The following is a 14,625-nucleotide window of genomic DNA, read 5'->3' on the forward strand; positions in this document are numbered from 1 at the left end:
AAGGTGCAAGAACCCTGTCTTCTTTTGCATCAGCTACCCTAATTAGGCACTCTGCTCTGCAGAAATGCTTATGATATGTACTGTTAGTTAGCATGTATGTTAGTTAGCATGTGCATTTTCTGGATTTAACCATGGGCTGCTGGGGGGAAAGAGAGTGAGGAAAGACAAGGTTCTTGCCTTTGTAAAAGCCATGTAGAAGAAGAAATTTGGGGGCATGCAGCTTCTCAGACAAGTAGCCCCCCACCTGCTGCAACCGCCTCTCCTGCACAACTATGAAAAGTTCATCACATTTGGTTACCCAAACTGGAAAGTATTTGCAAAAGATAGAGGAAGAATAAAAATGAAGTATTGAGCAGAAACCAACAAGCTTGAAGTAAAGATGGTGCTTCTGAAAACAGAGCTCAGAAATAGGTACTTCCGGGTCGGCACCATCGCCGAATGGCGGACTCCCTCCGAGCTCCGGAGGGAGCCTGCTTGGCAGGGGCTGGGTCCTACCGCACCGGCGATGCGGGGACCCTTAAAAACCACGGCCAGAGGAGGCCGTGGACATGGAGACTCGGCTGGCACCGTTAGCGCCCTCCCGACTCGTGAAGGAGCCTTTTTAAAGGCTACGGATCGGGTGCCGGGGAGAAGCGTGGTGCTTTGAGTTCTCTGCTATCCCTGCCGAGCGCAGCCGCATGCCATCCGGCGGAGAGCGCTGACTTCTTCTATTGAAAATTTGGATCTAAAGAAGAACCCGTGAGTAATTGGAATATGGACTAAAAAAAAAAAGGGATAAATTTTTAAAATTTGGAGCGAACGGGGGAGGCGGAAAAAAGGAAGTCAGCCCACCCCTAAATTGTAGAAGAGCCAAAACAAAGGACTGGACAACTAAGATCGAGTGTAACCTTATTTTGCCGAATTAGCAACTGTCAAAAAGGAAGATTAAAATAGAGACTTTGTTATGAGGACTTTGCCGGTTACATTTGTTACAAATTGAACATAAACTGCTTTAAATATGGACTAACAAGTTACTTGGACTGGTGGATGTGATTCTGGAAGGGAACTTTGTTACTGTAATCCATCTAGAGGAGCTGAGGGATATTGCATGTGTTTTTGACAGGAAACTTGAACAGTTGAATGGAACTTTTAATCTCCTGGGAAACTGCAGGAATGGAACATTATTTTGTCTACAGAGGTTTACACACTATAGGAAACAATGGAACTATTTGTTGAAAAATGAAAGGAACATGATGCAATGCTTTGCTCCTGAATAACAAGCCTCTGCAGAGACACTAGAACTTTTGGAAAAAGAACATTTCTGTGGGAGAACAGAGAAACAAAAAGGAGGAGAATGATTGACAAGACTAAGGAAACAACAAGAACTGGACAGAACTGGGAGAAGGAACATTTGGGATATCCAGGTTTGACAAGCATATGGAAACAAAATTGGAGTTTTTACTCCTGGATATAAAAACCTGGATAGAAGAAATGGGCCCCTTTTTTGATAGACTCCTTCTATGATTGGACACTCGTAATTAAAGACTGGCAAAGAACCAGAGGGACGTGGGCATAGTGTAATGTGGGAACTCCAGGAAGATATTAGAAGTAGAGGGTTAGGTGAAACGCAAAGGGGAAAGAGGGGAGGGAAAGTTGGAATCCAAAGGTTGTAAAATCACTACTTATATTTATTTTATTTCCATCTGTACTATGTTTGAAAGGGGGGAACTCGTGGAAGGGAATAGATCGATCTTAGGGGATGGGAATTTGGATAAATTGGGTTACTGATGATGAGTGTAATTTGGGGATAAGAACTTGTTGAATTTAATTGCTTATTTGGAAGATTTGGAACACAAGAGGGGGTAGGGAGGGGAAGTCCTGGTTATTGGCAAAAAGTTTATAAATTGGATTTAATTTGTTTTAATTTGTTTTAATTTGGAAAACCTTAATAAAAATTATTATAAAAAAAAAAATGAAAACAGAGCTCAGAAATAGCCACGGGAGGTATGGAGCTAGCAACCAAAATCTTGCGGACATTAGCATGTCATGCACCGTACAGTCCCCAGATCTGCCAGGGCCACCATTCAGAAATGAGTATAGCTCTGTGTATATGGGTTTACTTATTGAGGCTGCAATCTAATTCACGCTGATCTGGGAGCAAATCCCATTGAACTCTTTGGGCTGTATATCTGAGTAGACATGGATGGGATTGCATGGTTATTTATTTCTAGTGCCATGGACAAGCAGTCGATTGCTTTACAAAGAATGAGAGGGGAGGTCCTTGCCCCAAAGGGCATCTATAAATAGACATATCAGACACAAGAAAGGCAACAGGAGATGGAAACAGGTGAAGTGGAGTGGATTGTGCAATGAGTTCTATGCAGTGCTTTTTTTCAGCCGGAGCTTAGCTGGGCACCAGTGGCATTCTAAGAGAACAATGGAGAAGTTCATGGTTAGTACCAGGTACCTCTTTTTCTAGAAAAAAAATGGTACTGGTTCTGTGGATTTAGCTTTAGTTACAACAGGGGTAGGTAAAGGTAGATCAGGATCTGTTGGTTGGACAGTTTAAGGTGGATCAGGAAGGATTTCTGGCTCCTGGTTGTTTAACTGTACCACCTGGGGGAAAAAGAAAATGACTCTTCCCTCCTTAAACTGTATAATGGACCCTCTAGTTACGTACGGCTCTGGATATGTAACTTTCGGGTTACGAATGCGGCAAACCCGGAAGTGTATACTTCCAGGTTTCGGTGTGCGCGTATGCGCAGAAGTGCTCTGCACACTTCGTGCATGCACAGAAGTGCTCTGCGCACCACGTGCGCATGCAGAAGTGTTCAATTGCACTGCACACATGCGCAGAAGAAGCACCTCTGCCTTCAGACTTTTCAGGTTACAGACGGACCCCCAGAACGAATTTAATTTGTATCCAGAGGGTCCACTGTACTGCTGCTGAAACAAAGAAATGGGAGGAATCAAAACCCAAACTCTGCCCTATTCCAGTCCCACCCAGGTATGCACCAGCAGCATCGGTGTCAGAAGGGTAGCTCCATAGCTCCACCACAGCACACAAGCTAAGCTTGATGGACTTCAATGTAATCCAGCAATACTGTTCTTGTAGTCAGCATCAAGTGGTGAGCTGCATGTGCGGAAGAGCCACGACAGATGAAACTCCACAGACCAGATTTTTGTAGTCCATGACATCATCTGAACACATGCAGTTCAAACACACACACGACATTCCAGTGTTAAGCCATAGCTTCCTGGCTAATAAAATAACAAATATGCTCATCTGAACCAACCTTCCATTTTTGGTATAACAATGGAAAGTGCACAATGCTTATCCTGATTCTCCTAACAGGCAACCTTGTCGGATTGGTAGGGGAAGGCAGTCTGCAGAAAATGTCATAGGCACGTCTTATGCTGTTTAATAGTCTGATCCTGCTCAGTACTTAAGCTTCTATTTCCTGGGTAGCTTCAGTGCCTTGAGACATTTAGTGGGACATTAAGGTGCTGGGAGTTTGCAATAAGTGCAAAACACTCTGTAAGGCTTGGTCCTTTCGATGGATTGTCGGGGCAACATCTCAGTCCATCTGGTGTGTTTTCTGAATTTATCTGTGCAGCCACCTGCTATCTCCTGAATTAATACATTTACAATAACAGAATTTGACTTTATTTTATTTTTAACCTTCCACAAACAAGCTCCAACAGTCCCACCTGCCCACAATTGCTCTGTAATTAAAGATCTTGTTCTCTCAGTGAACCAATTGGCGGCTGTGCTGCAAGCACATGCAGTCCATTACAAAGGAGACAGATTGAATTTTAACAGCCTCTTGGAGGGTGCATTTGGGCTCCCGTGTGACTGGCCCAGGCCCCACAATAGCAGGATGATTAAATAAAAGAGATGCAGCCCTCTCGCGGAAACTACATTAAATTCTATTTAGGAGGCATTTGGAAAACTTCCAGCTGATGTCTGGGGACAGTGGTGCATAATGAGTTACCCAAAGGAAAAGCCAGTGTCCTCAGGGTCCTTGCTCTATGACTTCTATTTACCACTGTACTGCTGCCATCCAAGCACCCTGGTCCTAAAAGCACATGATTCAAAGTCAGTGCCAGTGCAATGGATGCAAATTCCTTCCAGATAAATGAGTTTAGATGGAAGACAATCGGCTTCGCTTGATGCATCTTTTACATGTGCTGAAGGTTTCTTGAACAGAATGCACCTCTGGATATGCAGGGAGATAAGAAGCTTGATCCCTGATCCTAGCCATAACTGTAGATGTCTTACTGCATTCAGAGCAACTCTTTCCCAAGTAAACTGGCATTGGTCTCTATGTCCTAGGGAGCAACCTTCCCCAACCTGGTGCTCTCCAGATGTTTTGGCTGGATGGGGCTGATGGAAAGCCAGAGATTCTCCACCCCTGTAGTTAAAGCAATCATCTAGTTGCGATTTTCCCCATTTTCAAAGCTCTTGCCCTTTCCCATGATACTGACTTAGAAGTCACACCTGATGATAATGTACTCTTAAAAAACAATGACTGGGAATCAGTATTGTAGAATTATGAGCTCTTTTCTACACTGTATTGAACTCACGCTGTGAGTGTGCTAGCAGGGCTGCTGGATGTGGAAGGTGTGAAATCATGGAAAGGGAGGAGATGCAGAGGAAAGATATAGTGGGGAGGTGAGGGGGATATCTTGGGGAAGTAAATGGAGAGGTGGACTAGATTTGATGGAACATGACTGCTTCCTTTTATGCCACATTTCTAGGTGCAGTGTGTCCAAGAACTTCCCCTTCCCCTTCTTTTGCCCTGGCACTTCCTCCCAAAAACCCACTCTTTACCACTGAATAGCAGGGACGCAGGAGGCGCTGTGGGTTAAACCAGAGAGCCTAGGACTTGCCAATCAGAAGGTTGGCGGTTCGAATCCCCACAACCGGGTGAGCTCCCATTGCTCGGTCCCTGCTCCTGCCAACCTAGCAGTTCGAAAGCACATCAAAGTGCAAGTAGATAAATAGGTACCACTCCAGTGGGAAGGTAAACAGCGTTTCCGTGTGTTGCTCTGGTTCACCAGAAGTGGCTTAGTCATGCTGGCCACATGACCCGGAAGCTGTATGCCGGCTCCCTCGGCCAATAAAGAGAGAAGAGCGCCACAACCCCAGAGTCGGTCACGACTGGACCTAATGGTCAGGGGTCCCTTTACCTTTACCTTTTAGGAGTAAATAGCAATCCATGGGAAACCTGGAGAAGAGGAGACAGAGGTGGCTGTAGGGAGGCAGGGACCTTTAGTCTCGGCAATTGATCCATGGGAGGCAACTGATCCTACCGGGGATGAGTTTGAAACTCTGCCAAGTCTGTGCAGATCTTGTTCCTGCTAATAAAGGGTTAACGCCAACGTGCACAGTGTGATTTACTGCTGGCTCACTCCTGTCACGTATGGATAGAAACATACAAGGACTCAGTAGGCTAGGAATGGCAAGCAGAAAGAAGAGAAAGGGAGAATGCAACGTCTCCACTTGTTATCCAGCATCTCTTCACAGCATCGTTGCAACCAATTAGGATGTCACTTGGTAGCAATTATAGAACCTTAAGGTGCCTACGCACAGTGAATGTGAATGTTTTTGGTTAGTTAAGTTGGAAGTGCTTCAGAGTTCGTGTGTGTGAAAAAGATGCCCAAGATTTCAGAACTAGCAGTTGGGTATTTTAATGAGCAGCTACACTATGTGAGATGGTAGCTGTGGCAGGTGTGCTCAAATGCTAGTCAGAGAGATTTTGGCCCCATGATGTGAACCTGCTGTGGGTCGGCTTCATCTCCTTCATTGAATCTAACATCCCAGGCTGTAGAGAGTTCTCTCTTTTGAAGAACTCTGCTCTCAAGAATGTGAAAAATCTTTGTCCATGGCACCCTTAGGAACTTTAATTCTCTGACAGTACAAGAATTTTTTTTGTATCCTCATAGAACTTCCATTCAAAGATCTAGGGGGCGGGGGACAGGTATCTGTGACATAAAATTGGAGTTCAGCAGGGCAGGGACTAGCCTACGGTCTCCTGCTAATTACCTTTGCAGCTCCTCCATTAGGTAAAATTGCTAAATCCATAACCAGAATTGACTAGCCCATATGCTTTGTGTGGCTGTTAACAATGAATGGCAGACAAGGAATCAGTAATAATGAGTGATAAGCACAAAATAATTAATGAGGAGTGACAGACGACGCAACTGTCATTCTGCACAGTTTGATTGCTAGAATACTGTCCTCCTTCACCCCCACCTCCCACACACACCCCTCCTCTGTAACAAACTATTTGCTAGAAGCTCATCTTCACCAAACCTCCACATTTGGACCTAGAAAGGACATTTAAGACAACGCCAGTACAAACGACATTATGGGTCTGACTGAAGGATTTCCACAAAGGTCTCCTACAATAATTGATGCAGTCCTCCTACACTGAAAGAGGGTGATTCCCTTCCCCACCTAAAACTCGTCTTATATCACAGGTGATTGAAAGCAAAGATGTAGGCTTTAACTGACCATGCAATGGCCACTTGGACCTCCTCTGGACCCAGGTTCCATGAAAGAGGAGAGGGCAACCACTGACTGGTCCATAGGATGACCTAAAAGAGAAGTCCCAATTTGTTTTCACTGATGTTTCTTTAAAAAATACCATTTATATAGCAATATTTTAATTTAAGAACTTGTATTCCAAAAGATTTGGTCCAGAATAAATGGATCCTTCCCCTCCTCGCCCTTTTCACATAACAAATAAAATACAAATAAATAAATAAGCCTATACCCACCTCCAATTGTATTTCCACCCGCCCAGAGCTTCAACCTCCAGATGTACACATAACATTAGAGGCACTTAATTAAATTAACAAAAAGATAAAAAGAATGGAGGGGGGAGAGAGAACAAAAATAAATGCCTTGAAAATAAACTGTATGCCGAGCCTTTTCAGAAAGGCTTCCTTAAAGCTGATTTGCTTTAACCCTCACTTTATACTCCCAATTCCAAATAGAAAAGATCAGCATTTCCAGATCAGTTTAACGGTTCTTCTTCAAACCACCTCCCGGCTTTGAGGTTCAGAAAGAGAAAGACCCTGTGATTTGCAGAACAAAAACCCCAATCATCTATGAAGCTTAAACATGCAACTTGCAATCATCATGCACTCCAGGAAAATTAAATGAACAAGGCTGTGGTTTTCCAAGGCCAAAGAAGTTGGTTACAGGCCCAATGCTCACTCTATAAAGGGTGTCGGAGTAAAGATTATATGCCACTGCCTTGCTGTGGCCCATGTGCCAAAATTGATCCTTTGCATTTACGCTGCTGCCTTCCACAAGGTCTTTTGACTTTTATTATGCCAACTCCCAGAGGAACTGCACTAAAGAAAGGGTGGGCTGCATTGATTTTCACATCCTTCTTGATGGACCTTCATCTTTCTTTCCCCTCTCTGCAGATGTGTTTTCTTCCATAAATCCATCCAGATCGTGCAAAACAATATATTTTCCTCTTTTAAAGGAGGCAGGTACAGAATAAGGTTCCTTCATTTCCTTGAGACTGGAAAGTGATCTGGGGAAAACTGATCAAGAAATATAGGCAAACATTGTCTTTAAATAGATACTCTGGACACACAAAAAGCAGGTGTCAAGAAGAGCTCCAGGCTAGGCTTTTCTCTGGCATGCCAGTTTCCTAGGTGCGCATGTTTTCTATGTATTTTTGTGAGAAGAGCATTCAATCACCTCTCTTCTCAAGGCTGCCCCAAGAGATTTTGCTGCCAGATGCTAAATACAAGAGGGTGCCCACTCCATGACTAGGTTGGCCATTGTTGTTTAATCACCTTCAACACACATCTCAAGGCAATGTACAAAATGCAATAAAAACAGTGAGCAACAATACAGAAAACAGTAGCAGAGTAGGTCTGGCAGAGAAATATTATTCCAGACGAGAAAGCTTGTTTGAACAAAAAGGTCTTCAATTGTTTATGGGAATGTGTAGCTGGTGGGTGCCTGTTGTATCTTCACAGGATACATGCTGTTCCACAGAACAGGGGCAGCCACACCAGAATGAATTAATAATAATAAATTTTTTATTATTATTATTATTATTATTATTATTATTATTATTATTATTATTATTACCCTGTCCATCCCACTGGGCCTCTCCAGCCACTCTGGGTGGCTTCCAACAGAGATTAAAAAGACACTAAAACATCAGTCCTTATGAACTTCCCTAAACAGGGCTGCCTTCATAAGCCCTGCTTTTAAGTGTTGACAGAGCACCCTTCAGATATCTTGGGGTCATGAAAGTGACACTCTCCTGCAGACTGCACTGACCTATCAGGCATTTAAGGGGTAATGTGGTCTCTGAAGTAACATGGTCCTGAGTTGTATAATGCCTTATATGCTAGTACCAGCTGAAACTTATTTCAATACTCCAGGCGCTCTTGGAGGAAACTGGTTTTCTAGATTCAAGAAAGGGAACAGCTTGGAGGGCGCAGGTGGAACAGCAGGGGGGGCTGCAGATGTGCTGCTACACACACACACACAGAGAGAGAGAGAGAGAGAGAGAGAGAGAGAGAGAGAGAGAGCAGCTGCAGCAACTGTCTCCTGAGGCAGCTACTTCATTCTGTCCAATTGTAGGGCCAGTTCCGTTTGCCCACTCTCAAGATTCAGCTGTCTCATCCTGCTGCATGCTATCGATCAAGCCTGACTTCTGCTGGATTGTGCATTTAGAGCCATGCCAGCAGATAAATGTATTAAAACATCCAAATGGCCAGTAGCAATCCCCGCATGGGTCTTCAAGCCAATTCACAAGTGAAACTAAGAACACATTTGAGCCTGCGATGTGTCTCTTATGAATGCCATTAATGTGGGTCTGGGAACGGAAGGAGAGTGATTTTTACAGCAGGCTTATCCATCCTACCTTCTCACGGAACGTGTCTGTGAGAGTTGCAGTATAATCATAGGAGCACTGGGAAGATGGAAGCAGAATAATAGTTGGTGACATGGTTTTCCAAAGGAGGGTATGTCCCCCCACCCCCTGGGAAGGAGATCGCTCTCTGATTAAGCTGCCAGCAGAGCAACCAGATGCATTACTCATAAGCTGCCAATATAGCCCTTGACTGCAGTCTGCACTCAAAAAAAGTGTGTGTGCATGAGTGCACACATGCACGCAAGACTGAGAGAGAATATATTCTCTCTGAGCTACAAGCCTATGATGGGCTATTCCTTTAAAAAGAGAAAGACACAGACAGACAGACAGACAGACAGACAGACAGACAGACAGAGAAATTCTTCCCAGCAATTGCAGTGTATGCATTTAACATCTTTCTTCCTTTTTTGTGTGGAAATACTGTATACTGAATGAAGGGATCTCTTAATCATGCATAACTTTTTCTGGATTGTGCAAAAATCATTCTAACTTTTATTTCCTGGCTGTAGATTTCTGCTATAAATCAATTAAACATTACAGCAAATCATAGTTAAGCAAGCTTAACTATGGATTTGTGTTTTGTCTGAACTGACAAACTGCGGTTTGTGACTAACCAACAAACCAGGATCAGAAGCTGTGCTTTGAAACAGGCTTGCAAACCATGGTTTGTGCTACCTGTGGTTTGGAGTTGTGTCTGAATTTATAAACCACAGTTTCCCCAACTTTGGAGGCCACTGTGCTCAGAGACACAACTGCTGAGCTGGAAGGAAGGAAGGAATACAGAATTCAGTCATAAGCATGGAAAAGCCTGTTGGCCTGGATGAGACCCATTAGAATAAAGAATCATCAAAATAAAATAAAACGGGCAAATTCCCAGTATTTGCTGAGACCAAACTCCACACTGTCAATTTTCTTACTGAATTCCCATCTGGCAACTTCCTCTTAAAACATTTTTTTTTCCTCTTGAAACACTTTTTAAAGTACTGTAACCTTAAAGTTTGCTATAGAGTGCCTTGATGGACTGAAATGGACTCCTGTTGTTTTTTAGAGTTACATTTTTGATGACCAATTTATCCTCTTCCACAGCAGATAACCATTTTGACATCTGTAAATGTTACAGGAGTGCTATTGGCAGCTGATGGTGTATGCCACATTGGAAGATGATCAAGGGGACAAACTCTTGCTAGGACTCATATTGTAAAGTATCTATATAGTCCTACCTGGGTAGACAAGGTGACAGAGTTAGCACACTAGTTTGTTGCAGGGTTTTATGTTTCTGCTGTAGCCCACCAGTATGTGGTGAGTAGCCACTTCAGACTAGGGGGACTATTCATAAAGAAGAGCAGGCCCACCTCCAAATGGCCATGAGGGGGAAAGATCATCTCCCCAAATGAACTGAAGATACACTGGAGAGCTAAGAAATGCAGGTGACAAGTGGTGCCCTCTAACTTTCTGTGCTGGGCCTGTCTTCCACAGTCAGTGACTCCTGGGCGAACTACCCTCCAAGCCCTGTCAATCTGCTGCTGCCCGCCCCCACCCCTCCAGCACACACACACAATTCCCTGGTTGAGTACTGGATTTTAAGAATGCCTGGTGTAAATCCTGTAGGCATTGTTCTCTGTCCAAAGGACGGGCACAAATGCAGTAGTATCATAAGACTTGGCTGTAGGCAGTGGATCATGGGTGGGAAGAGGAAACAGGCAAACATTAAAACACAATATGGAAAGCTGTTAGCATGCCATGAGGCCTTTTTGGTCAATTTTCACAGAATGTCAACCCATGATGGACACATGCAGAACACACACAGTTCTGAAACACTGCCTCTGCCACACTTGCAGCAGCTCTGTATGAAATCTCCACAATGGCATGCTAAGCTTTGACTCCTGTGTGTTGCTAGCTTGTGAATTTCGTTTCTTACACAAAGTTTTTTCGTTTATCTCTTTCAGGTGCAGCCTTAAGAAGAAGTCTGAACGATGCAAGCCAGAGAAAAAATGAACCACTTATGGAGGAGGAAAAGGAGAAGCTCTGATTAGAAAAAGAAGGACCACAAGGCCCATTAGGATGACCTCTTTAGCTGAGGAAGCCTCCTACCCCTAACACAGCACCCTCCCTCAGGAACAACAACTTCTGTGGAAGCTTCCAGGGGTGGCAGGGCAGTGGATTTTTGCTGTCTGCTTGTTCCCGTTTCTGGGTTTTGTTTTTGCTTATGTTGAGTTCCAAATGTGTCCTGTAAAAGCTTACACCTTGCATGGAAGTTGGACTTGCCAGTTGAAAATGAGACACTTCCAACTGAACTTGCTTCTCATCTGTATGGCAACCACCACTGCAATCCCTGTTGTGCCCTGGAAGGTCAAATGCCCACTGCAATGTGTCTGCCAGATCAGGCCATGGTACACGCCCAGGTCTGTGTACAGGGAAGCAGCCACAGTTGACTGTAATGATTTGTTTATCTCCACAGTGCCTGAAAGCTTGCCAGAGGGGACGCAGATTCTTCTCTTGCAAAGTAACAATATTGCCAAGGTCGAGCAGAGCGAGCTGGACTATCTGAAAAACCTGACAGAGCTAGATTTGTCACAGAACAGCTTCTCAGACGTTTTGGACTTCGGCCTGAAGAATGTGCCCCAGTTGCTGAGCCTTCACCTGGAAGAGAACCAGCTGGCTGAACTGCCTGACAACAGCTTCCCGGGCCTGTCAAACCTCCAGGAGCTTTATCTTAACCACAATCAAATACGTAGGATTTCACCCCAAGCCTTCTCAGGCCTTGGAAGTCTCCTTCGGCTCCACCTCAACTCCAACTTCCTGAGGGCAGTTGATAGCCGCTGGTTCCAAGTGTTGCCCAGTTTGGAGATCCTCATGATTGGAGGCAACAAAGTGGATGCCATTTTGGATATGAACTTCAGGGCCCTATCCAATCTGAGGAGTTTGGTTCTGGCTGGAATGAACCTGAAGGAGATTTCAGATTATGCACTAGTAGGCCTGAAAAGTCTGGAGAGCCTTTCTTTCTATGACAACAAGCTGGTCAATGTCCCCAAACGGGCGCTGCAGCAAGTCCCTGGTCTCAAGTTCCTGGATCTGAACAAAAACCCGCTTCAGAGGATTAAGCAGAGTGACTTCACAAACATGCTACACCTCAAGGAACTGGGACTCAACAACATGGAGGAACTGGTTTCCATTGACAAGTTTGCCTTGATCAACCTGCCTGAACTGACCAAGCTGGATGTGACCAATAACCCTAAACTATCCTACATTCACCCGAGTGCTTTCCACCACCTCCCCCAGATGGAGACCCTCATGCTCAACAACAATGCCCTAAGTGCCTTGCATAAGCAGACACTGGAGTCCCTCCCCAATCTGCAGGAGATCAGTATCCATAGCAACCCCATCCGCTGTGACTGCGTCATCCGCTGGGTCAACAGTACAGAGAACCGCATCCGCTTCATCGAGCCTCAATCCACATTATGTGCTGAGCCACCAGACCTAAAGAGGAAGCACATCCGTGACGTCCCTTTCAGGGAAATGACTGACAGGTGCTTGCCCCTCATCTCCGACAAAAGCTTTCCTTCCCATTTGGAGGTGGCAGATGGTGAGGATGTGTCTCTTCACTGCAGGGCTCTGGCAGAACCAGAGCCAGAGATCTACTGGGTCACACCATCAGGTCTCAAGCTAATGCCCTACTCTGAAGATGGAAAGTATAAAGTGTACCCCGAAGGGACAATAGAGATCCACAAGGTTACAGCACAAGAAGCTGGGCTGTACACATGCATGGCTCAAAATCTCATTGGTGCCGATACAAGAAGCATCAGCTTGATGGTCAACAGTTCTTTCCCCTTCAGCGAGGATACTCTAGAGCTGCTGGTGAAGGACGTCCAGGCCTACCACATCTTGGTTGCTTGGAAACCTCATCTCAATACCATTTCTTCCAACCTCACATGGTCCAGCTTCAACCCCAGCCTGGACATGATGAGTGTGGCCCGTCTCCCAACAGGCACCCACATGTACAACATCACACGGCTACACCACAGCACAGAATACTGGGCCTGCCTTCATGTCGCCTTCGTAGCCTTGCAGAGCAAGGTGTCCTGTGTCAATGCTAGGACTAAAGAGGCGCAATACCAGTACCTGGAAAACAGGCAGAGTGCCCTACTGGTGCTGTCTCTTTGCGTTTTGTTGCTGCTTATTAGCCTTATAGGCAACTATGGTTTGGGTGCTCTCAAGCCACAGCCTGGGAGCCACGGGGCCTGCATGCCATGGAAGTCAGGTTCCTCTTCAGTGCGTGTTGTGTATCCGACTTATATCAAACACTGGGATCAAGCAAGGAAAAGTGAGACACTCCTAGCCATGGAGGTTCAAGCAACACCACTAGACTCCTGAAGGATTCTGGGAGCTTTTTCCCCCCAGAGAGGGTGGGCAAGAAGTTCTGGTGGATTAAAAAAAATTACCAAATATAAATGGGGGGGAAAGCTCAACCATGAAAACAATAAGCATGGAGGATGAAGACAACAAAAAGTCCCCTTTGGATGTCCCCTTACCCAACAAAAATCACCAGTTTGGCCAAACCAATGTTCCTTTATACCAAGATGAACAATCCATTGTTTATGGAGGGAAAGTTCCAGCAAAGAAAGTCAGTGCCCAGAGAGCAAACAGCATGAGCTTGGAAGCACCAAGCTTGACATCTCACCATCCCTTTATAGGCTGCCTGTGGATCCCCTGGCAGCCTGCTACCAATGTACGTTTTGTTCAGCAAATTGCTGCTCCCTTGGAGATACAAAAAAGAGGCTTTTCCCTTATGTGTACATGTGTATTGCCCATCGAGAATCTAATCTTGAACCAAATCCACCGAGCCTCTTCTTGTAGGCTGCATGGGTTGCCTCCTGGGGACCACCTTAGGGAAGGTGAATGTGGAGGAAAGGCAAACTTATGGGGCTATGAGATCACAAGGAACAATAATGGTCCTCAGAACAATGAATGCATCCTTGAATCTATTAGCAACATCAGTTAGCAAAAATGGATTGGATCTCAAAAGTGGATTGGAGCTTAATTTCAAGGCTATTTTGTAAACTTTTGTGAATAATGTTTAAAAAAAAAGAGGAAGAGGGAGGGTGAAGAAATTCCTGCTTTTCTGTTTTTTGTAAGAAAAAGAAAAGAAAAGAAAAAAATCCTTTGTATACCAATCTACCATAGCTAGAAGGCTTTATGCTAGGTCAGCATTGCTTCAGCTAGGGGGTGGGCAGTGGGGAGGGGAGGCTATGGGGGGATAATCTTTGATGTAAGAGAGGTTTCAAAGAATAAGAATCTCTTCGTTTTGAAGTGGCTGATCTCCACGCTGCATAGCTCAAAATATCCCAGGAGACAAAAGCAAGTGGAGTGGGTGAGGGGTTGAGGAAAAGGGGAGAGGATAAATGTTTCATTTTCTAACTCTGTCATCACCTCTTTGTCTCTGATAAGCCAATTAAAATTGCAAATGAAACATACCAGTGGGCAGCGTGCTTTCCCCAAATCTCTTCCTAGTTGAGCAAAATAAAATGCAGCAGTGGGTTAGGGGGTGCAACACCTAGGAAGAAACTGTTCTACAGAAGAACCATTGTCAGTAGTGATTGATGGGGCATCAGCATTTACCTGACTTCCCATCACTGGTGCTGCTGCAGCTTATCGGGAGGAAGAAGGGCAAGGTTGGTGCAGTGCAAACACACCAGCAGGAGCACTAGATTGGCTCCACTGCTGCAAGTGA

At 44.8% G+C, this 14,625-nt stretch overlaps 1 protein-coding gene across 2 annotated transcripts in view; it reads left to right on the top strand.

Moving 5' to 3' along the window:
* The window catches only part of LRRN2 (leucine rich repeat neuronal 2), a 160,027-nt gene extending 145,663 nt beyond the window's left edge, over nucleotides 1-14,364 (top strand). For both annotated transcript variants that reach the window (XM_083745704.1, XM_083745705.1), the window contains exon 2: nucleotides 10,844-14,364. In XM_083745704.1, coding sequence (XP_083601830.1) covers nucleotides 11,118-13,268 — 2,151 coding nt within the window. In that variant the 5' untranslated portion in view covers nucleotides 10,844-11,117 and the 3' untranslated portion in view covers nucleotides 13,269-14,364. The remainder of the gene's footprint in view (nucleotides 1-10,843) is intronic.
* The last annotated feature ends 261 nt before the right edge of the window (nucleotides 14,365-14,625 follow it).

This window comes from Podarcis gaigeae, assembly GCF_964106915.1.
Source record: "Podarcis gaigeae genome assembly, chromosome: 6".
In the NCBI taxonomy this organism is placed as follows: Eukaryota; Metazoa; Chordata; class Lepidosauria; order Squamata; family Lacertidae; genus Podarcis; species Podarcis gaigeae.